The 25,335-nt window shown below is 45.7% G+C and overlaps 1 protein-coding gene across 1 annotated transcript in view; it reads right to left on the bottom strand.

Annotated features, from left to right (window-relative positions):
* LOC140203168 (cytochrome P450 2K1-like) overlaps nt 1-25,335 on the bottom strand; it is a 94,805-nt gene that overhangs the window by 45,150 nt on the left and 24,320 nt on the right. Inside the window, exons 5-7 of the mRNA XM_072269073.1 lie at nt 21,609-21,774; nt 19,809-19,950; nt 19,531-19,718 (exon numbers count right to left, since the gene is read on the bottom strand). Coding sequence (XP_072125174.1) covers nt 19,531-19,718; nt 19,809-19,950; nt 21,609-21,774 — 496 coding nt within the window. The remainder of the gene's footprint in view (nt 1-19,530; nt 19,719-19,808; nt 19,951-21,608; nt 21,775-25,335) is intronic.

Here is a 25,335-nt window from a genome sequence, read left to right as displayed (position 1 = left end):
CGTAGTCCATGCGGTCGAAAAATATCGAAAAGACAAACGAAAGTTGTCTGAGCAGCTGAAGAAGTGCAAGGAAAGCTGATACGAATGCAGCTTGAAGAACTTAAAAAGAAGGAAAAAGGAAAAGGCAAGAAGATGCTGCCAGCAGTGACCGATTTAAGCACAGCCGTTGAAATGAATGAAATGCCATTACATGGAGGGACCGGTCGTGCCTTAAGACAGAGTCTAGAAAACCCGATGCCAATAATAAACGTCTTTGGGGGAGCTTTTCCGCAAATGCCCTATCAGGGACAGGATAAATTTAAACAGCAGCCCAGACAGGACTGGAAATCCCAAGGAGGGGGGCGGAGAGGTTATGGGCAGGAAGCGCCAGTAAGGAAACAAGTCAAAAAAGAGATACAGAGACTGTGCTGGGGATGTAACCAGCCAGAACACATGAGAAGGGACTGCCCACGTAAGCCATGGGTCGTCACGTACGAGCAGGAACCAATGAGATGGGAACCACATTCTAGCCAAGGACCAGTCCCCGCAGGGCCGAGTGGACCCGTGAAAACCTATGCAAGACATTAGTGGTGCCCAGAGAACCCAGGTGGGAAGGGACACTACCCAGTGATAACAAGAGAGGCAGAAGAGGAACCCATTGGTCAGGTTGTGTTAGAAGGGCAGCTGACACCAATGATGATAGATACTGGATCCACATATACTTGCGTACAGCCGTAGTATGCCCTTCACCTTCCTATATCAGGAAAATTTATTAAGACTGTAGGGTTCTCGGGAAAAACACAGTTGACACAATGTATGGCTCCAGTGAGGTTAAGGATGGGCAGCAAAGGAATAGTTTTGCCGATATTAGTGTCCAAAGGAACTCCGGTGAATTTGCTAGGCAGAGATGCCCTATTAAAACTAGAATTAAAATTAGAATGAACCAGAAGTGGGTTGAGTGTGGGAAGAGTAAATGCTCAATTACTAATGCGGGGAGTCAAGAAAGCTAATGTCTTTTGGATAGGAGACATAGAAGATCAGATTTGGGAAATCTGGGAAAAATGGAAAAAGGGCGTGCAGGCTATATTGCCCCAGGCTGTAGCGCCCAAATCCGAGTTACATTGCACAGTGATTTTTGATGAAACTCAGAACAAAGAGTTAGAGGAGAGATGGTACAAGGAGGCAGGTAACCGGCAACACCTAAGAGGATAAGCTATAATAATTGGGAGACAAGGGGCAGCCCTGCAAGTCAGGTGGAATACCTTCTTGGAGAAATGGTACAGGATACTGGAAGCTGAGCCCCACATAACGCTGCTGGTAAATGAGGGACATCAGTCTAAAGACCTGGGACCCTTAGTAAAGCACACTGCAACCGTAGCGGTGTGGAGGAAAATTATGCCACAGGTGTGGGTATCGGCAGACAACAACTACTTTAAAATAGAGGTAGATATAGATATAGTAGGAACAACAAAGGAGGTCGATGTAACTCCCCAACCACACCTGACGTTATTGGGAAAGGAGGAAGGCCAGCAGAGAGATTACAGGCTGGATAGGTTACCATCTATTCTGTGGTCACAACATGATACGGATGTAGGGAGAATAAGAACAGCCAGTCCGGGAGAAATAAAGCTGAAAAAGGGAGCAGTTCCACCCAGGAGACCACAATATCCCTTGAAACCAGAGGGAGAAGAGGGAATAGCGCCAACGATACAGGGGCTACTGGAGGCAGGAGTACTCAAAAGGACAGACAGCCCATGTAATACCCCACTGTTACCTGTCCTTAAAGCGGATAAATCTAAATGGAGACTGGTGCATGACTTGCGAGCGGTGAATGAGGTAGTGGAGGACTGGCCAGCGGTAATTCCCAACCCACACACGCTCTTGACTAATGTTCCACCAGAGGCAGACTATTTTTCAGTGATTTATTTGTGTTCAGCTTTTTTCAGCGTTCCCCTGGCAGATCAGTGTCAGTACCTATTGGCATTTACATACAGAGACAAGCAGTATACCTACACTAGAATGCCGTAAGGATTTAAACATTCACCACACGTATTTAATCAAGTGTTAAAGGCGGACCTAGAGGGCATAGCATTGGAAAGTACATTGATACAGTATGTGGATGATTTGTTGATTTGCTCCGAAAGTGAGGGACAGTGTGAACAGGATACCATAACCCTCTCAGAGAGACTGGCACATGGAGGGTATAAGGTATCTGGAAAGAAGCTGCAATTTTGCAAGCAACAGGTAGAATACCTAGGTAGAGTGATATCCAAGGGAGCGAGGGCGATAGCGCCGGATCAAATTGAGGCTATAACTAAAGCTCCCAAGCCCCAGACAGTGAGACAGATGATGACGTTTCTGGGACTGACAGGATATAGTTCAGATTGGATTGGGGGATATGCTGAAATTTTAATGCCACTGAGGAAACTAATGAAGGAAGCAGGAGATACAAGCTTGAGAAATAATCTACAGTGGAATGAGGAGGCGGAAGTGGCTTTCAATACTATAAAGCAGGAATTGCAGTCAGCCCCAGCATTAGCTTTGCCTGACTACGCGAAGGCCTTTCATCTGTTCGTATCCAACCGACAGGAAGGTTACGCCACTGCAGTTCTAATGCAGGAGACTGGCACAGGTAAAGCAAAGCAACCGATAGCATACTACAGTGCAAAACCAGATGAGGTGGCTCAGGGGTACCCACCTTGTTACCAGGGATTGGTGGCACTATACTATGCATATGAAAAGGCATCATCCGTAACCATGGGCTATCCTGTGATTCTGTACACACACCACAAGGTAGCAGAATTACTGGAAAGAGGGAAATTCGTGTTGACACCAGCCGGATAGCAGCATATCAGATGCTACTGACATTTCCAGATATAACTATACAGAGATGCACCACCAGTAACATAGCTGATTATGTCCCTTTAGGGTATGAAGGAGAACCCCATGATTGTGTAGGGGAAACAATGACATTCGCTAAATTGAGAGCAGATTTATGATCAGAACCATTAGAGGACGAAGATAAAAAGGTCCTGTTCGTAGATGGGTCTTGTTACAGAGATCACGATGGGAATCACGCAGCGTTCTCAGTAGTGCAACAAGATCAGGCAGACTTCAAGGTCATCAGAATAGAGGCATGTCCCCAACTGTGCTCCGCCCAGCTAGCGGAAATCAGAGCTTTGACGGCAGCGAAATGATGGAAGGAGAGAAAGTAGATATCTATACAGATTCAGCATATGCTCATGGATTGTGTCATTTGTTTGGGGCAGTGTGGAAACAGAGAGGTTTTAAAAAGAGCAATGGAGATCCCATACGGCACTGTCAGCAGATTTTAGATCTAATAAAAGCACTGATGAAACCTAAAGCCATAGCTACAGTAAAATGCCAGGCACATAAAAAAGGAAACGATGCAGTAACAAAGGGAAATCAAGCTGCAGATGAAGCAGCCAGGAAAGCGTCTGGGTGTACATCCGTTGTCATTGCACCCCAGGTAAGTCTAGAGCCGGAACCTATGGTAGAGGACCTAATTGAAATACAGGGAAAGGCAACTTTGGCAGAACAAACTCTGTGGAGACGAAGGGGGGCCAAGCAGAACCCAGAAAGCCTTATGGACCTCGGAAGATGGCCTACTGGTAGCTCCCACCCCTTTATTGTCTATCCTGATCTCAGAAGCACATGGGATGGATCATTGTGCAAGGGGGGAAGTAATAAGGAAAATAAAAGAGGATGGATTTTGGGAACAGTTTTACTACCAACGTAAAAATCTTTCTGTAGAAGCAATGTTTGGGTTGTGATCCAGGTGCCGAGATCAACTGAGGATCGGAGAGTATGAATTTTGGGAAGAGTTGAACTCAAACTTGTTCCCATTAGAGTGTTTAATTATAAAGGGCCCTTTTTGTTTTCTTTTCCTTTTCTTTATGAACCTTTTAGTTAAGTTAGGATTCATAAATATAATCCCTCTAATCATATGCAGTGTGCTGTCTGTTATTTCTTCGCACTGAGTTGTAACCGGGTAGAAATTCACACAAACCGGGCTTTGCGGTGAGAGGCGCCTTAATCTCACCGGTTTGGCCGGACCGGCCTGTGCATTGCCTTAACTTACGCAGCCAAGGAAACCGGGGAGGTTCCACAGGTAAGGCAGCCGCAAGCGGAGTGGCCATTCTTGGAGAGGCTTTGGCTCATCAGGATTGGGCGAAATAAGTATCTGGTCATTTTCTTTTTTTCCTTCATTCATGATCTGCCAGGGCGCTGTTAGTGCAGCGAGAATGTCTCCAGGGCAATGTTTTGTTCTGTGGGTGAGATGTGGGAATTCTGGGAGACCCCCAGCCTCCTGGATAGCCACATCTGCACCAGGCCCCTGAGCTGCAGCTCCTCAGCGAATAAAATTAAGGAATTGATGAGGCAGCTCGATGATCATGGGCTTATACAGGAGAATGAGGAGGTGATGAATAGGAGCTACAGGGAGATAGTCACTCGTAGGGTGCAGGTAACTGGGTGTCTGTCAGAAGTGGTATAGTAAGTATCTCACTTTGGATATTGTTGAGGGGGACGACCTACAGTGACCGGGTCTCCGGCACTGAGTCTGGTGCTGAGGTTCAGAAGAGAAGAGAGATGAAGAGGACTGCAGCGGGGATTGGCGATTCCATAGTCAGAGGAACAGCGACGAAATTCTGTGGGTGTGATAGAGACACCCAGCTGGTATGTTGCCTCCCAGGTGCCAGGAACAGGGTGTCTCAGACTGGGTCCACGGCAGGGGAAGGTTGAGCAGACTCAATGACTCCAAATAAAATTGGTAGGATGGATGAGGAAGTATAGAACAGAGACTTTAGGTAGCTGGCTTGGAAGCTAAAAAGCAGGACATCCAGCTTAATAACCTCTGTATTGCTGCCTGTGCCATGTACTAGTGGTGAAGAATGGAATGGTTTGGCAGATGAATGCATGGCGGAGGAACTGGTGCAGGGGACAGGATTTCAAATTTCTGAATCATTGGGATCTGTTCCAGAGAAGGCATGACCTGTACACGGGGTTGGGTTACACTAGAACCCGAGAGGGACCAAAATCCTTGTGGACAGGTCTTCTGGAACTGTTCGGGAGGGTTTAATCTAATTTGTCAGGAGGATGGGAATTGCAGTGATAGTGCTGAGGATGGGGTAGTTGGTATTTTATTGCACGTGGTATATGGAATATGGTAGATGAACGTACCACAATTACTGATGGGTATATATGATGTCATGGACAAAAGAAGATTATAGCTGGGAGCTTAACGTCCAGGGTACTGTCATAGGGCGGTGGCTGGGAACGGACCCAAGTGCAAGACACAAACACTGAAGTACTAGGGACAGGACTAGGATACAGTGCGACGGCAAGGATATGGATACGAAAACCAGGAACCTGGAACAGGACTGGACAAGAGAGCTAGCAGCCCGGGCTTGGACTCCGAGCCAGAGACTGGACAAGGTCGAGACTTGGGGTTGGGCGACGCTGGAGGCTGCAGGCAGGAGACTTGGGGCGGGGCGACGCTGGAGGCTGCAGGCAGGAGACTTGGGGCGGGGCGACGCTGGAGGCTGCAGGCAGGAGACTTGGGGCGGGGCGACGCTGGAGGCAGGAGACTTGGGGCGGGGCGACGCTGGAGGCAGGAGACTTGGGGCGGGGCGACGCTGGAGGCAGGAGACTTGGGGCGGGGCGACGCTGGAGGCAGGAGACTTGGGGCGGGGCGACGCTGGACGCAGGAGACTTGGGGCGGGGCGACGCTGGACGCAGGAGACTTGGGGCGGGGCGACGCTGGACGCAGGAGACTTGGGGCGGGGCGACGCTGGACGCAGGAGACTTGGGGCGGGGCGACGCTGGACGCAGGAGACTTGGGGCGGGGCGACGCTGGACGCAGGAGACTTGGGGCGGGGCGACGCTGGACGCAGGAGACTTGGGGCGGGGCGACGCTGGACGCAGGAGACTTGGGGCGGGGCGACGCTGGACGCAGGAGACTTGGGGCGGGGCGACGCTGGACGCAGGAGACTTGGGGCGGGGCGACGCTGGACGCAGGAGGCTTGGGGCGGGGCGACGCTGGAGGCAGGAGGCTTGGGGCGGGGCGACGCTGGAGGCAGGAGGCTTGAGGCGGGGCGACGCTGGAGGCAGGAGGCTTGAGGCGGGGCGACGCTGGAGGCAGGAGGCTTGAGGCGGGGCGACGCTGGAGGCAGGAGGCTTGAGGCGGGGCGACGCTGGAGGCAGGAGGCTTGAGGCGGGGCGACGCTGGAGGCAGGAGGCTTGAGGCGGGGCGACGCTGGAGGCAGGAGGCTTGAGGCGGGGCGACGCTGGAGGCAGGAGGCTTGAGGCGGGGCGACGCTGGAGGCAGGAGACTTGAGGCGAGGTTTGGCAGGCTCCTCCCGGGCAGGGCGTGGATCTCCTGGGCAGGGCACGGATCACCACCGGACAGAGGCATGGGACAGGAAGGGACAGAATCCACCCCAGGTAACGGCAAGACGACTCGGCTTACTTGGGCGGAGACAAGGGACAGGAAGGGAGCTAGGTACAGGGTGGCTCGAGGATAGGACTGCAGTCGAGACGAGGCGAGAGTTACGGCAACTCAAGGCAAGGCTCCTGGCAAAGCAAGGCAAGACGAGAACTTCAGGCGAAGCGAGGGTTACCGGCAAGACAAGGCAGGGCTTCAGGCGAGAAAACAGAAGGCAGAGCAAGGCTTCCAAGAGAAGGCAAACCCATCGTAAAAGCCAAAGAGGGCATGTAATAGAGCAACAATTCATGCGAAGTCAGACGAGTGGGAAGCTTTTAAGAGCTAATAGGAGTCAACTGAAAAGTTATAAAGAACGAAAAGTGGAGTACAAAGGTAAAGTAGGCAATAATATTAAAGAGGATACCAAAAGTTTCTTCAGCTTTATGAAGTGTGAGGGGAGAGGCGAGATTAGATATTGGACCGCTAGAAGATGATGCTGAGAGAAAGTCCTGTGATTTTGGGAAAAGGAAATGGTGAATGAACTGATTGAGTATTTTGCATCAGTCTTCACTGTGGAAGGCACTAGCAGTATGGCAGAGATCCGAGAGTCTCTAGGCCAGAAGTGTGTGATGTTGCTGTAATTAGGCTAGGGCTCTTGAGAAAATAAAAGATCTGAAGATGGAAAGGTCACCTTAAAAGTGGGAATAATTGGAAATCAGACGAGGGGATTAAGACCTCATGAAGGAGATAATAGCAAGATAGGGCAATGCCGGACGGGACCATGATACTACAACCCCTCAATGGGAGCCTCCAGGCGAGCGTCTAGGCTTGTCCGGATGGTCCCGATGGAAGTCTTGGATGAGGGAGGGGTCCAGGATGAAAGAGCGGGACGTACCCTTCCCAGTCGACCGGGTATTGGAGGCCCCTGCCACGACGGCGCACATCTAGAAGCCGCCGGACGGTGTATGCCGGATGGTTGTTGATGATCCGGGCAGGTGAAGGGGTTTCGATCAGAGGACACAAGGGGCTGACGGAAAGAGGTTTTAATTGGGAAACCTGAAAAGTAGGGTGGATATGCATAGATCTTGGTAGTTTAAGTCGGACTGCTGTGGAGTGGATGATACTTCCGATGTCGAAAGGTCCCAGGAAGCGAGGGCGAGTTTCTTTGGCTCGTTTTTGAGAGCAATGACTTTGGATGAGAGCCACACCTTCTGCCCAGGTCGATACTCAGGCGGAGTCCGGTGTCGATCGGCAATCCTCAGGGTCGGGCGTGCGTGTCCTCCCAAAGACATAGGAACGGGTATCCGCCTTCATGGAAGGCCACTAAAAGTGTCTTTTCAGGAGAGCCAGGGTCCGATCAATCCCGGGGTGGCAAGCGAACTGAGATGTGCGCCCTCACTGGAGAACCTGAAATCTGACGGAATCAGACGCAAAAAGGTGATCGGCGGGTCCTTTGCCGGGGTCACGGTCATGCCTTTGGGTTTCCTTTACTATGGACTCAATTTCCCAGGTGAGAGTTGCCGCCACACAGGATTGTGGGAGGATAGTCTTTGGACTGGAAGTGTCCTCCTTGGAATTGTATTGGCGGGTGAGCGCGTCAGGTTTCCCGTTCTTGGACCCTGGACGGTATGTGAGAGAAAACTTGAATCATCCAAAAAATAATACCAACGGGCCTGCCGGGAGTTCAAACGTTTGGCGGTCTGAATAAATCCCAGGTTCTTATGATCAGTCCAAACAAGAAACCGGTGTTCCGCCCCCTCCAGCCAGTGCCTCCACTCCTCCAATGCTAGCTTGACCGCCAGTAGTTCCCGATTCCCCACGTCGTAGTTCAACTCGGTGGGGGACAGCCGGCGAGGAAAGGCGGCACAAAGATGAAGCTTCTCGACCGGACTCGATCGTTGGAACAGGACTGCTCCCACTCCAGAGACGGAGGCGTCAACCTCAACAACGAATTGAGGGGTGGGTCCAGTTGGACCAGGATGGGCGCTGTCGTGAAATGTCTCTTCAGTTCCGTGAAAGCGGAATCGGCCTCGGAGTCCCAAAGAAAAGGTGTTGTGGGAGAAGAAAGTCGGGTGAGGGGCGCCGCCACCCGACTGTAATCCCTGATGAATCGGCGGTAAAAGTTTGCAAGTCCCCAAAACCGCTGAAGTTGTTTGCGGGTCGTGGGTCTGGGCCATTCTTCCACCGCCCGGATTGTCTCGGGATCTGCCCTCACTTGCCCGCACTCGATGTTGTCCAGGAAGCTGACCGAGCGAACCTGGAACTCACACTTCTCCGCCTTCACAAATAACTTGTTCTCCCGCAGTCTCTGGAGGACTAGACGGACATGGTGAATGTGTTTCTGGAGGCTGATAGAAAATAATAAGGTATCATCTAGGTAGACGAACACGAAGCGGTTAATAAAGTCCCTCAACACATCATTTATTAGGGATTGAGAAACGGCGGGGGCATTAGCGAGGCCGAACGGCATGACCACGTATTCGAAATGGCCCAATGGTGTATTAAAGGCCGTCTTCCACTCCTCTCCCTCCCTCATCCTGACTAGATGGTAGGTGCCTCGAAGGTGCAACTTCAAGGAGGTGGTGGCTCCGCGAAGTGGTTCAAATGCCGAGTTAATGAGGGGCAGTGAGTACTTATTTTTAACTGTTATATTGTTTAGGCCTCTAATCAATACAGGGACAAAGCGACCCGTCATTTTGCTCTACAAAGAAGAAACCGGCGCCCACCGGGAAGGATGAAGGTCGAATAATGCCCACCGCGAGGGACTCACGAATGTATTTCTCCATGGCCGCTCTCTCCGGTCAGGACAAGTTATACAGACAACTGATAGATAACGACGCCCCCGGGAGAAGGTCGATAGCGCAATCATACTGTCGGTACGGAGGTAGGGAAAGAGCCCGTTGTTTGCCAAATACATGTCCCAGGTCATGGTATTCTGCAGGGACTCCGGACAAGTCGAGGGGTTCCAAGGCAGGCGAGGTCGCGGTAGCCTCCCTAGGTGATGGGGCCGACCGCAGACTGGTGGCGTGGCAACACGGGCTTCAACTGGCTATCCTCCCGGTACACCAGTCGATGTAGGGGTTGTTGTGGTTCAGCCAGGGATATCCTAGAACTACAGGAGCTTGAGGAGAGTGGATGAGATTAAATCCTACCTCCTCTCGATGGTTTCCGGACAGAATGAAGGTCAGGGGTGCGTACAGTGGTAACCCAAGCCAGCAGTTTTCCATCCAGCGCCTGGGCCTCCAGAAGGGTGCTTAATGGCTCCCTAGGTATTCCGGCCCGGGAGACTATGGTCTCGTCCAGCAGATTTCCCTCGGCACCAGAATCCACCAAGGCGGATAGGGACAGGGACTGCTGTTGATAGTTCACGGTAGCCGGGATCTGCATCCGTGTCTGGGGGATTGAATGGAGTGTCGTCCGGCTCACCAGGGTCCCCCGTTCTACTGGTGAGCCCTCCCTTTGGCCGCAGAGGACAGGTATCCCGGAAATGTCTAGGCTGGCCGCAATGGTAACATTCCCAGCTCTCCCTCCGAAGTCGTTCGGCAGCGGAGAGACTTTTCCATCCCAGCTGCATCGGTTCCTCCCCCAGGATAGTGGGGACGGTCGGAGCAGGAGCTATACTTGGAGCGGCCGGGGAAGGGAGGCTGGCTCAAGATGTTAAGGTTAACATGGGATGACCCGAGGAATGGGGCGACTGGTCTTCTCTCTCAGACGCTCTTGAAGTCGATTATCGAGCCTGCTGACTAGAGAGATCAGAGAGTCCAGGCTGTCCGCGTCATCCCTCGCTGCCCATTCATCTTTTATCTTATCTGAGAGGTCCTGCCGAAACACTTCCCGTTGTGCCTCGTCATTCCACCCAGAGTCGTTCGCTAATGTTCGGAACTCGATGGAGTGTTTTGCTACGCTTCGCGAACCCTGACAGCGAGTGAGCAAGCGCTTAGTGGTGTCCTTACCGTGAATGGGCTGTTCAAAGACCTTCCTCATTTCGGAGACGAAGGAGGAGAAAGAGGAACAGACCTCTGGTCGGTTGTCCCAGATCGCGGTGGGCTATGCCAAGTCATCCCCTCGTAACAGCCCCATGATGTACGCAATTTTTGATATGTCCGAGGTGTACATAAGTGGCTGTTACTCAAAGACCAAAGAGTATTGTAAGAAGGCGGCCCGGCAGTACCCTTGGTCCCCAGCGTAGGGTTCCGGTTCGGGTACGTACGGCTCTCGAAGGGGCATAACCATCCCAGGCTGTGTGGTTTGGTCAGACGGGGCTCTTGGAAGGGACGGAGTAAGGGAAGCGGATACCCGGTGACCGGCGCACTGTCCTTCCTTACATTGATGGACAGCGCAAGAAGGTTTTTCGTGACCTCTCTGAGCAGTTGGTCGTGGGCGCCCAGTAGGTAGCCCTGGCTGGCGAGGGCTTGTTGCACGGGGTCCGTGTCCGCTGGGTTCATTCTGGCCAGGTCGTTCTGTTGCAAGCACGTGGCTGGGGACGAACCAAAGAGCAGGACACAGGCACGGAGACAGGGTCGTGAGGCGTTAGCGCAGCCGCGAACGTGGAACAGGTATTCAGGAGAATCTTTACACGGAGACAGGTTTATGTAGGTGATCCAGGGAATGGTGCGGAGCTTAGAACCAACAGTCTGAAGGAATCAGGAAACGAGGTTTACACACACTGGAATGGACCAACGAACTGGCGAAGCATGACAGTGACGCCAGGGTTCTTATCCTCAGTTCGCTGATGGAAAGCAGTTGTGCTGTAATTAATGAAAACTGGGAATAATTGGAAATCAAACGAGGGGATTAAGACCTAATCAAGGAGATAATAGCAAGATGGGGCATTGCCGGACGGGACCATGACGTTAATAGTTGACTCAGAAACAAAACTTCAAGAACTACTCACTATAGTGGCAGCAGAAAGTGATCGCAGAGGCCTCTCAATCAACACCAGGAGGACAGAAAGTATTGTCATCTCCAGAAAGATAAACATCCCACCATGTGTGATCAAGATCGGAAATGCAAGCATCAAACAAGTCAACAAATTCAGATATCTTGGCAGCCTAATAACAAGTGATGGCAGTTGCGACACGGATCAAATACAGAATAGCAATGGCGAAAGAAGCTTTCCAAAAAATGAAGACCATATTAACAGACAGAAAGATGAGTATGTACGCCAAAAACAGAATACTGCAGTGCTACGTTTATTCTATCCTGACTTATGGAAGTGAATGTTGGACTATTTCCCCAGCAATGGAAAAGAGACGAGCAGCAGTTGAATTATGGTTCTACCAGAAAATGTTAAAAATATCATGGACCACACACACATCAAATGAAGAAGTTCTCAGAAGAGCCCAAGCAGTTAGATCACTCATACCAACCATGAGAGAAAGACAACTCAGATTCCTAGGACACATCATGCAGAAAGGTGAACTGGAAAAACTCATACTCTCTGGAACGATCGAGGGGAGCAAACCTAGAGGAAGACCTTGGCTTAGGTACATCAAAAACCTAGCCAGGTGGCTACACATTGAGGAAATGGAAATTATCCAAAGAACGAAGGATAGATCTGTCTGGAAAACCATGGTCACCAACGACCGCATCAGATATGGTACCTAGACAAACAGACAGACAAGGATGGTGGCAGAACACTTCCTTGACAGATAAAAAGGACCACATATGACTGCTAGATGTTCTAGATTAGTTGAGCAGTACTGAGACAGAACTGCCATGTCTGTGCAGTTAATCATAAAGTATACTCCATCTCTGTCTTTAAAAGTCTGAGCTGTCCTGTCTTTATGGTTAATGGTGAAGCCATCGAACTACTGTGCTGCATCTGAAATGGCGGGGGTAACTATGTTTCCATGAAGCACAGTGGTCCCCAGTATCTGTCTGGTACAGCAATTTTGCTGTGATGTCTTCAGTTTTATTTTCCAGAGACTGAACATCCGCTCACAGGACTGTCGGAGTGGGGGTCTGAAGCCTGTGCATTTCGAGCTTACCTGCAGCCCAGCACACTTCCCTCGCTTCCTATTTCTTAAAGGGGAACTGCACTTGCGACTTCAGCCTACAGTCTGGTATCTGTCATTTCTGAGTTTCGATAATTTTTGAACTGTCTTGAGACGATGTTGCTTTCTGCAGTATGTATGGCTTTGACTGCGGATATCAGCTGCAGTGGTCCTGAATGGGAATATTTGATGATTCCCATCAGAGCAACACGCAACGAGTCGACCCTTTTCAGAACCATCTGAAAACAGATATACAACCAAACGAAACAATGTTTGGTTTTGAGGGGGACAGACGGACTTTCCCCAGTCATGGTGTACCTCAGTGAGGTAGGGTACAGGAACCATGGTGTACAAAGGCTGTTGAAAATCTAGTCAAGGAAAGAAAAGCTAATGAAAGGTTCAAAAAACTAGGTAATGATAGAGATTTAGAAAATTATAAGGTGAGCAGGAGGGAGCTTAAGAATGAAATTAGGAGAGCCAGAAGGGGCCAATAGAAGGCCTTGGTGAGCTGGATTAAGGAAAACCCCAAAGTATTCTATAAGTATGTAAAGAGCAAAAGGATAAGATGTGAGAGAATAGGACCAATCAAGTGTGACAGTGGAAAAAGTGTGTATGGAACCGGAGGAGATAGCAAAGGTACTTAATGAATACTTTGCAATAGTACTCACTATGGAAAAGGACCTTGGCAAATGTAGGGATGATTTGCAGTGGACTGAAAAACTTGAGCATGTAGACAAGAAAGAGGATGTGCTAATGACCTTTGCATCATCAGTAGGGACAGGAGAGTTTCTGGAGGATTGGAAGGTTGCATATGTTGTTCCCTTATTCAAGAAAAGGAGTAAGATAGCCCAGAGAATTATAGACCAGTGAGTCTTACTTCAGTGGCTGGTAAGTTGATGTAGAAGATCCTGAGAGGGAGAATTTGTGAACATTTGGAGAGGTATAATATGATTAGCAAATTGTCAGGATGGCTTTGTCAAGGGCAGATTGTGCCTTACGAGCCTGATTGAATTTTTTGAGGATGTGACTATACACATTGATGAAGGCAGAGCAGTAGATGTAGTGTATATGGATTTCAGCAAGGCATTTGATAAGGTACCCCATGCAAGGCTTATTGAGAAAGTAAGGAGGCATGGGATCCAAGGGGACATTGCTTTGTGGATCCAGAATTGGCTTGCCTACAGAAGGCAAAGAGTAGTTGTAGATGGGTCATATTCTGCATGGAGTTTGGTGACCAGTGGTGTGCCTCAGGGATCTGTTCTGGGACCCCTTCTCTTCATGATTTTTAAAGATGACCCGGATGAGGAAGTTGAGGGATGGGTTACTAAATTTGCTGATGACACAAATATTGGGGAAGTTGTGGATAGCATGGAGGCCTGTCAGAGGTTTCAGCGGGACATCAATAGGATGCAAAACTGGGCAGAGAAGTGGCAGATGGAGTTCAACCCAGTTAAGTCTGAGCAGGTTTATTTTGGTAGGTCAAATATGATGGAGATGGCAGAATATAGTATTCATGGTAAGACTCTTGGCAGTTTGGAGGATCAGAGGGATCTTGCAGTCTGAGTCCATAGGACACTCAAAGATGCTGCGCAGTTTGACTCTGTGGTTAAGATGGCATACGGTGCATTGGCCTTATCATCATCATCATTGATCGTGTGGATAGCCAGAGGCTTTTTCCCAGGGCTGAAATGGCTAGCACGAGAGGACACTGTTTTAAAGTGCAGAGTAGATGTCTAGAGTAAGTTTTTTATGGAGAGAATGGTGAGTGCGTGGAATGGGCTGCCATCGACAGTGGTGCAGGCAGATACAATAGGTTCTTTTAAGAGACTCCTGGGTAGGTATATGGAGCTTATAAAAATACAGGGGATGGGTAGCCCCAGGTGATTTCTGAAGTAAGTACATGTTTGGCACAGCATTTTGGGCTGAAGGGCCTGTATTGTACTGTAGGTTTTCTATGTTTCTATCTTTCTAATCTTTGGAACTTGCAGGAATGTATGCTTTGTGATTAGGAAGCCACCATTGATTGCTTCTTTATAGTTTAGCCCGGTGACAAATATCACATTCTACATAAAGAAACTCATTTTTGTTCTGATTATGAAAGTATAATGTTCTGGTTAAGAATTCTACTGCCCTATGATCGTAATTTACAAATTAGGTTGTTATTCCCTTTGATAATTATCACTGAAAATATGTTCACTGGAGCAGAATTTACAAACTTGGCAACTATTCCACACTTCAGATACATTTGGACTTCCAGCAGATCTCCAATGTCCTTCACTCAGCCAAGATCAACTGTGTCCTCATTTTTTTTTTCATTTTAAAATCTTTTTTATTGTTTATTATTGAGATCAACAAAATACATTTAAGTAATCAAGGCAGCATGTCAATATGTACAATGAGGAATTAAATTACCTATAACAGATTAAGAAAGCTAAACAATATATCAATACAGGTAATAATAAGAAAAATAAAGTGTTGTAGAATTTTTTTTTGGAAAAAAGAAAGAAGGAAAAAAAGAACCCCTACTAACTAAAATAAAAAAAAAACTGCTAACAAAAAAGAAACTGAAAAGAGAGAAAAATAACCATTGACATCACAACCCTGGAGCTATGCACCATATAATCTTCCATAAAAGAAAAGCATCAATTCACCAACTCAAATCCAGTTAAACAAGAATCAGAAGGAAACCATCTTAATTAACTCAAATCAGATAATAGGAGCAGGCAAAGAACCTCACCTTTTCTCAAAGTCAAATCGAGGATGAAAAGTTCAACTTCTGATTTTCCACAAACTAAGGCATAGCATCACCTGAGAGAACCATTGTATCAAAGTGGGAGCAGAGGCATCTTTCCATTTCAATAAAAAATAACCCTTCTGGCCAATAATATAACAAATGCAATTACATGTTGGCCTGATATAGAAAAACGATGAATATATTGAGGGATTATACCGAACAAAACTTATTAGGTTGTAAATTAATTTTTAAAGCTTTAGAAATTGGAGAGAAAATAGATTTCCAAAACTGTTTCAATACAGAACACGACCAAAACATATGTGTCAATGTAGCTGTCTCAGTTTTACATCTATCACACTGACTATCAACATTAGGAAAAATTTTAGACAGTCTCTCCTTTGTCAAATATTTTATCATGTGCCTCCAAGTACCCTGAGACCTCATCCTTAATAATCGACTCAAACATCTTCACTGCCACCAAGGTCAGACTAACTAGCTTATGGTTTCCTTTCTTTTGCCTCTCTCCCTTCTTTAAGAGTAGAGTGACATTTGCAATTTTCCAGCTATTTAGAACCATTGCAGAATCTAGTGATACTTGAAAGGTCATTACTAATGCCTCCACGATCTCTTCAGCCAGCTTTACTGAACTGTGGGGTGTTCACCATCTGGTCCAGGTGACTTAGCTACCTTCAGACATTTCAGTTTCCCAAGAACCTTCTGTTTCGTAATGGCAACCACACACTTCATGACTCCTGACGCCTGGAACTTCCACCATACTGACAGTATCTTCCGTAGTGAAGACTGAAGCAAAATACTTATTTAGTTCGCATTTAATAGGTAGTAGGAGCTTATCCCCAACACCTTCCCTGGCCATAAAACCTTACGGAACCAGCAGTGCATTGACCTCTGAAATTCCCTCTCTGTCACTCACTTATCTGAAGTTTCAAATTCAAGTTCAGTTTATTGTCATTTAACCAAACGAAATAACATTCTTCTGGACCAAGCTGCACAACTCAGTACAGAAATCTCGCACACATAGCACAAATTATATTTCCACGATTAAATTAAGAAATAATAAGGTACAGTTATGACACAAGTTAAAAAGTATAACGCTGCTGGCCCTTCATGTGTGATGAGTCCTGGGTTGTGACGGGGTGTTCAGTAGTTTCAGATCCAGATAGATATCCTCCTAATACCACTGTACCTCCTGCCTGATGGTCGAAGGTCAGAGATTGCTGGATAAATGAGAAGGATCAGTAGCGATGTCTGAGCCCCTGCAGACATATCACTCCTGATAAGTATCTGTGATGAGTGCAAGAGAGAACCTGACTATCTTCTCTGCAGTTCTCGCAGCCCTCTGTAGGGAGTTGCAGTCAGACGCCTTGCAATTGCTGTAGCAGTCAGTGATGGAGTTGGTTAGAGCACCCTCGATGGTGCTTCTGTAAAAATTCATTAGAATGGAGGAGAAGCCTCACTGGGTCAATCTCTTCAGGAAGTGGAGATGCTGAGGTGGTGTTGAGGGACCAGGTTGGATTGTCAGTTATGTGCACTCTGTGAAACTTGGTGCTCCTAACTCTACAGCAGAGATGTTTATGTGCAGTGAGAAGTGGTTGGATTCCACCTCACTGAAGTCCACAATCATCATTTTGGTCTTGTCCACGTTGAGACTCAAGTTGTTGTGTCTGAAGGCAGCATACAGTATCAGTCTCTCAGAGCTACTCAGACCTCTACTGTCAGTCCTGAGTAAAGCAGCTTCTTAAAGTATCCCTGCTTAATCAAGCTTACTCCAATATCTCAGTTAGTTCAACATACACTTATTCCAGGTGCTTACCATTTCTGGGTGAGAGAGGACTCCCTCAGATACCATTTATATCTCTTAGCCTTACTGCAAAAGTTCAAAGTTTGATGTCAGTTTAGTATCAAAGTATGAACTTCCTTTCTTCCTGGGCATCTCAGGAAACAGCTCCTTATCCCTTGCTGGTAGTCTCTCAGCTCAGCACCAAGAAACCCACCATTCTTCGGTCGTGTACGTCTAGGGTGTACACCCTGCCAAATCCGTGAGATTGGGATGTCTCTCCAATCCATGGCCCAGTTTGTGTGAATGCTGTGTGATTTCCTGGCCTGTTACAGCTCGTTGCCAGGAAATAACAGACTGCATACCCCATATAATTAAAGGAAGTATTTTTATGAATATTAACTTGAGTTAGTAAAAAAAAGAAAAAAACAAAAAAAGGGCCCATTATAATTAAGCAGTCAAATATGCACAGGTGGGATCTCTACTCTTCCAAAATACATATTCACTGATCCTCAGCAGATTCCTGCACCTTGCTCCATCGAAAAATAATCCCCACCGGATTGAATCCTATCATCGGTTCTCTCCAGCGTCTTCTATCTTTACCTCCTGCGGAACAAAAATCAAGGCTCACACCAGTGTCAGGAGCAAAACAAACCCGCTTCCCCAGCCTTCTCTCCTGATTGCATGGCTAACATTTTGAAGCACCCGTTATCTTTAACAACAACACAAACTCTGCTTCTACAGGAAGACCATTAGATGAAATACCCTACAACATCAGCAGTGAAACCTTTACCAGGGTGTGACACATATGCTACAATGAACTACCTTGAGATTCATTTTCTTGCACGCATGTACAGGAAAATAGAAATATAACAGAATTTGAAGATGGCAGCGCGCCTGCGTGTGCGCAGCTCTCCGGTGAAAAATGATATTGTATCTGTTAAATAGGGGCCGTAGACAATTCTGAGTTGATGGAGAATGGACGTGAAAACACAGAGGAACATCTGGAGAAATTTCTGAAACGCCCGGTCACTGCTGTCGTTACTGTGTGGTTCGGAATCTTTCGGAGGGCAGGCCTCAAAATCCGCGGCCTTTCCTGCTTTTGGCGATTGAGAAGGAGGTCGAAACGTTCGGATAGAGATGGCGCACAGCACTCAGTGTCGGAGAGCTGATCAGAGCTCGAAGTTTTCAGATGATTCAGAGTCGGATTGTGGTCGGCATGGCAGGGAGAAGTTTTCTTCCTTCTCCCGTCTGCGTGAGCTGTGGGACATTTGAGAAACTTTGAACTTTACTGTGCTCACGGACTTCTTCATCAAGTTATGGTATTGTTACACTGTTTGTAACTATATGTTATAAATATGTGGTTTTGTCAGTTTTCTCAGTCTTGATTTGTCCTGTGTTTTGTGATATCACACCAGAGAAAATAATGTATCATTTCTTAATGCATGCATTACTAAATGACAATAAAAGAGGACTGCGTGTCTTCATAATCATAATCATAATCAAAGAAAAAAACTATGCGCAGTCAAAGTCTGACAAAGAAGAAGAAAATCACTGCAAATGAAGATAACACAGGAAGCATTAGTTGTAAAGAATCCTCGAAAATGAGTCTGTAGGTTGTAGAGTCAGTTCTGAGCATTGGTGACTGAAGTTATTCATGCCATTTCAGGAGCTTGATGACTGAAGGATAATAACTGCTCCTGCACTGTGTAGTGTGGGACCTGTGGCTTCTGAACATCCTGACTGATGGTGGTAGAGAGATGAGAGCATGGCCTGGATGATGGGGGCCTTTGATGATGGGTGCTACTTCCTTGTGCTAGCATTCCACATAAGTGTGTTCAACAGTGAGAAGGGCTTCGCCTGTGATGGACAGGGTGTGGGCTTCATCTCGGGTCGAGATTATCATCCGATGTCCAAGTACGAGTATGCACAGATGCAATAAGACATCTGCTTGCAGCAACATCACAGGCACATAGGATCACAAGGTTTTCACCATCATCATATCTTTAGAAGCCTCATATACAGTACCTTGTGAAAGGCCTTCTGAAAATCCAAGTAAACATCATCGACTGACTCTCCTTTGTCTATCCTGCTTGTTGTTTCCTCAATGAATTCCAACAGATTTGTCAGGCAAGATTTCCTCTGAAGGAAACCATGCTGACTTTGGCCTTTTTTATATCATGGGCCTCCATGTACCCCAAAGCATCATCCTTCATAATGGACTCAAGCACCTTCCCAACCCCAGGCTAACTGTTCTATAATTTCCTGTCTTTACCTCCGTCCCTCCTGAAAGAGTGGAGTGAGATTTCCAGAGATAGAACGTTCACAACAACAATGTTCATGGTACAAAATCATACAAGTATGACACAATTAGAACAAAAACAAAGTCCATTTTACTGCAAGCTGCCCTCTGCATCTCATCCCCTGACCCATGCTTGATGCTTCCAAAAAGTTGAATATTTCAGTTTTATATGTTATATAAAATTGCACAAAGAAATTTTAAATATTTAGTCACAAACAGTCCATTTGCCCTTTCAAAGAACAATTGCTGGCAATCAGTCACTCATTTCACCTCACGTACCTTTGGAAGGAAATATCCTTTGAAGTTCAAGTCCTCTGTTGTTGAGTGCATGACGTTCAATGGCACAATGTTAGCAAATCTCTGGATTTCGTGGATCACTGCATCAGTGTACGGCAAATTTTTCCAATCTTCAGTTCTGGGGAAACGATCTGAACCAATTATGGTGGTGATTTCATTGTGGACATTTTCTGGAACACAATAGTTAATGCACTCAGCAGCAGGGTGAGAGCACAGATTCGCACATGAGGAAAAACAGTCATCAATCAGATGCTCCTCACCCTGAATCTGAGGATACTTAATCATCAGTAGCATAGCCCAACGAAGGGTGGTCGAAGTTGTCTCCATTCCAGCACCAAACAGGTCGGCTACTGTGAATATCAGGTTGTCTTCATGGAAATATGTATTTGGGTTCCCTGATTCCTGTAAAAGATGGTAAGATCATAAGATACATGTGCAGAATTCGGCCATTTGGTCCATAAAGTCTTCTCCACTATTCCATCATGATGAATTTATTAACCCTCTCAACCCCATTCTGCTACTTTCTCTCGAAAACCTTTGACACTCTACTTAATCAAGAGGAAATAAACCTATGCTTCAAATATACTAAATGACGTGGCATCCACAACCAACTCTGGTAAAGAATTCCACAAATTCACCACCCTCTGGTTGAATAAGTTACTCTACATCACTGTTATTTGTGTTCTGAAGATGTGCCCTCTGGTCCTAGAACCCCCACCACCCCCGCGCCCCCGTCCAATATAGGAACTACAGGAATCATCCTCTTTACAACCACACTCTCAATATTCACACTTCCAAATATTCAACAGATTTCAATGAGATCCCCTCATTCTTGGAAAAAATACAGGCCTGCAGACATCAAATGCTCCTCATGTGTGAACCCATTCATTCCCAGAATAATTCTTGAGACCGTCTTCTGGAGCCTTCTTCAATTCCAGAGCATCCTTTCTTAGATAAAACTGCTCACAATGCTCCAAATGCGTCTGAGCGATACCTTATAAAACCTCAGCGTTATATTCTTGCACTTATACTCTAGCCCTCAAGAAGTGAATATTAACATTGCATTGGCCTTACTTACTACCAACTCAACCTGCAAGTTAGCATTTGAGGAATCCTGTATAAGGACTCGAAGTCACTTTGCACCTCTGATTTCTGAATTTTCTCCCCACTTAGGAAAAAAGTTTCTGCTTTTATTTCATCTAACAAAGTACATGACCATACATTTTCCTACACTTTATTCCATCTGCCACTTCTTTGCCCATTCTCATAATATGCCCAACTCCTTCTGAAGGCTCCCTGCTTTATCAACACTACATGTCCCTCCACATATCTTCATATTTTCTGCAAACTTGGCCATAAAGACATCAATTCAGTCATCCAGATCATTGATGTATAATGTGAAATAAGGGGTCCCAACACCATCCCCCATGGAACTCCACTAGTCACCAGCAGCCAAAGAGAAAACACCCTTCTTATTCCCACTCTTTGTCTCCCGTTGTTTATCTTTGCTAGTATCAATCATGTAATACCATGGGATCTTATCTTTTTAAGCAGCCTTACCTTCAGTAATGGACTCCGACAGCTTACCAACCTCTGTAGTCAGGCTAACTGGCCTATCATTTCTTGTCTTTTGCCTCTCACCCTTCTTAAATATTGAAGTGATTTTTGCAACTTTTCAGTCCGCCAGAACCATTTCAGAATCTGGTGACTTTTGAAATATCACTAGTAATGCTTCCATAAACTCCTCAGCTAGCTCTTCCTGAACCTTGGGGTGTCATCCATGAGATCCAGGTGACTTATCTACCTTCAGACCTTTCAGCTTCCCAAGCGCCTTCTCTCTGTAAATGCTCACGTCTACCCCCTGACACTTTCCATGCTGCTGGTGTCTTTGACTTCCATGTCAGCCATGGTTACCTCATCCTCCTTTTAGAATACAGGACCTTAGAGACAGGAGTTTGATTCCCACCATAGTCCTGAGGGATTAAATTCAAAGTACTTCAATAACTGTGGAATTCTATAAAAAGGGTAACATGCAAACTATGAGCTGGTGTGGAACATACCTGCTGCTGTTTTAACATGAACACATCAATAAAGCTCCTTGGATTGTTTGCATCCAGTGTCTGGTAGTTCTTGGTTATGAAGTCTTTGATAAACTGCCCAACCATTATTTCATTTTTCCTTATTTTCTTGTGTGAACCGGGTAGAGATCCCAGTATGGGAAAAAGAATTATAAAGCTATAAATAAAAACATTGCTATCAGTAGTGTTGTTCTGAAATAGCAGGAAGTTCTGACTACTTTCATTGCCCCTGGCTCTAGTTGCAGCATGCTTCAAAGCAGCCACCGTCATACTAATCCCTGGGGTGTCAGTGGCAACATGTCCTAATGACCACAGACCAGGGGCACTCACTCCCATAGTTGCCAAGTGCTTGGGAAGATTGGTCATGTCCCACATCAAGGATATCATGCTGGCTACCTTGAACTAGCACCAGTTTGTCTACAAGATCAAGTAAAGATGCCAATTCAATAGCCTTTCATACTGTGTTGGAACACTAAAATCACAAAGACACATACATCAGGCTGGTTTTGGTTAATTACAACTCGGCCTTTAACAAAACACTACCGAACAAGTGCTGCCAAGCTCCACAATGTAGGTCTTCGTATATCGATCTGTAACTTGATCTTGAACTTCTTCACTAATCTTTCCAACATGGTGATACTAGGCAAGTGCACATCAACACCCCTCCCCCAACCCTGAATACCGGTGCCCCACAGAGGTGTGCACTGAATCCCCTTATCCACTCTCTCTTCACCTATCCCTGCACTCCCACTCATGCTACAAAGTCAATCACCAAATTTGTAGATGGCACGACTGTGATTGGCCTAATCACAAGCAATACCAAACAGAGAGGAGGTGCTGAAACTCTGTCTGATTGGTGCAGGAACTACAACCGATCACTCAACATCAAGAAAACAAAAAATGATAATTGACTTCAGGAGGGCAAGAGGTCCTGGCCAATCAAGCCCTGTTATTCATAAAAGGTGAGCTAGTGGAAAGGAATTCCAGCTTCAGGTTTTTGTGGATGAACATGACTGAGAAGCTCTCTTGGTCTCTTGCAGCGGAATCTGGACCAACTGGAAAAAATCCGCAAAAAATGACAGATTGAATTTAGTGCAGACAAGCACGAGGTGTGGCACTTTGGTAGGACCAACCAGGGTAGGTCTTGCATGGTGACTGGTAGGGCACTGAGGAACATGGTAGGCTGTTTCAATGGCTCAGCATGGACTAGATGGGCCAAAGGGCCTGTGGCTGACCCAGTACTTTTCTGTGACTCTATCATAGTGACTATACTACCTGAGGTGCTTCTGGAGAGCTAATCTGCTCCAAACATTGCTGGCCAATTTTTATCAAAGTGCGATAGAGAGCATACTGACATACGTAATCACAGTGTTGTAGTCTAGCTGCAGTAAAACTGATCACACACCACTGTAACAAGTAATTAGTGTGGCTCAGCACATCACTGGGACTCAACTACTGGACTTGTAGACAAGCTACAACTCTAAATGTTAACGGCATGCTCATAACCTTATTACACACCCAACCCATCCTGAACACAGTCTGTTCAATCTCCTGCCATCTGGTAGGAGATACAGAAACTCTTAGGCAAGACAATAAGACTGAAAAACAGCTTCTTCTCGGGGGTTTTCTACAGCCGAATAATGCTGCACCCCAGCTTAACAATGGCATTTGACTGTTATGGACGATAAAATCACTTGTTGCGTGTAAATATGGGATTTTTTTTTTAATTTTATTTTTATTTGGATAAGGAATTCACAAATATCATGTACTTTTTTCACACATATAACCTTTTCCATTTTTTTATATGTATAAAACTACAATTATTTATACATTCTTAAGTACACATTGAGATGATATAAAAGGAAAATAAACATTTAAATAGATAATTATGTACTGTGGTAAATCTAACCTATTAGGTTAAGTAATGAAATTAGTTGTTAAGAAAAATGGTAACAATAGTTTCCACACAACCCTTCTGGACCATTTCCACTGGTCCAAAATGTTGTATACAAGCCTATATACCAACCATTGTAGGTGTTTATATCCTAAATTGTTCATGCTTGCTCCTGCCCGCAGACATAATTATCCAATTCCTATGTACTTATTTACTTAATTTTTTCATTTTTTTATCCCTTTCCCAAATCTTTCCCTTTACTTGTGTTAATTCTCTATTTTCCAAAAAAAAACAAAAAAAAACAAACATTTAGACTAAGGGTGCTTACGTTAGCAATATTACTGTGTTGATGAGAAGAGCAATATAAATCATTAGGAGAGTCATCTAAAGTCTGCTCGCATTGGGGTTATATATTCAATCCATTTATTCCAGATTTGATAAAAGTTTTCTTTCTGAGTTCTCAGGGAGTAAGTCAACTTTTCCATTTTAAATATTTCCAAGATAATTTCGTACCAATCTTCTAATGTAGGTGGTATTGGATTTAGCCATTTTCTAGTGATTGATTTCAGACCTATCAACAGTAGAATTAGAATTTTTCAAGATTCTGAATTTGGCTTGCAGTTCAATACCTAGTAAATCAGTTTCTCGCCTATATAATGCCCTCTCCCATGCTAAAAATGTAAATACACTGTATATTAAAGAGAAGTGGGAGAAAGAAGCGGGGTTGGTACCTTCAGAGGAGGCTTGGGGAAAATCTGCAGCTTTCAATGGTCCTCGACTAATTCTTTGACTTGCAGAGAACATTGTTGGAAAAACATTATAAGATACTTCAAGACCCCATATCAGGAAAAATATGAAGATACAAATGTGATGTGTTGGAGAAGGTGCGGCTCCAAGGAGGCAAATCATTTTCATATTTTCTGGGATTGCCCTAAATTAAGTCTATTTTGGGAAGGTATTCATAGAACATTAGTTAAGGTACTTAGGTCCCAGATACCTCTGAACTTTGAGATGCTCTATTTGGGGCATGTATTGTTCCTTGAACAGAAGGAAGATATAAATTTGCTGCAGGCCCTCTTAGTGGCAAATATGGGATTTTTAAAAAACAAATTAAGCCATATCATATTCATTATAAATATCTGTTTTGTAGGGGCAGGAGTAGCACCGTAATCTCATTGTCTTGAGCAATGGCAATAAAGTTCTATTCTATGTCAAGTCAAGTCACTTTTATTGTCATTTCAACCATAACTGCTGGTACAGTACACAGTAAAATCAAAACAACGTTCCTCAGGACCATGGTGCTATATGAAACAACACAAACCTACACTAGATGACCTGAAACAACACCAAACTACATTAGACTTCAGACCTACATAGGACTACATAAGGTGCACAAAACAGTGCAAGAAAGTACAATAATTAATAAACAAGACATTAGGCAGAGCAAAGGACAAATTGCAATATAATAATAAATGATATAAATGTAAACAATCTATTAACAGGAATTGAGAAAGAAATGAGCAAAAATTGCAAAGGGAGTGGAGTGTTGGGTGTGGATCTGTGCGTGTGTGTGTGTGTGTGTTGGTGTTAGACTAGACTCTGGGAATTGAGGAGTCTAATAGCTTGGGGGAAGAAACTGTTACACAGTCTGGTCGTGAGAGCCAGTTCAACATCAAAACAAGCAATTGATCATCAATACCAAAAGCCTGCATGGATTAGAGAAATGGCAACAAATCGTTAAAAATGTGAAATTGGGTGTGCTAGAAAAATCATTGCAGGCACTACCCATTCATCAAAATATTTTTTTCCAAAAAA

This window comes from Mobula birostris, chromosome 9, assembly GCF_030028105.1.
Source record: "Mobula birostris isolate sMobBir1 chromosome 9, sMobBir1.hap1, whole genome shotgun sequence".
Lineage (NCBI taxonomy): Eukaryota > Metazoa > Chordata > Chondrichthyes > Myliobatiformes > Myliobatidae > Mobula > Mobula birostris.
Note: the sequence above shows the minus strand (reverse complement) of the source record. Positions and strands in the feature narration are given on the sequence as shown.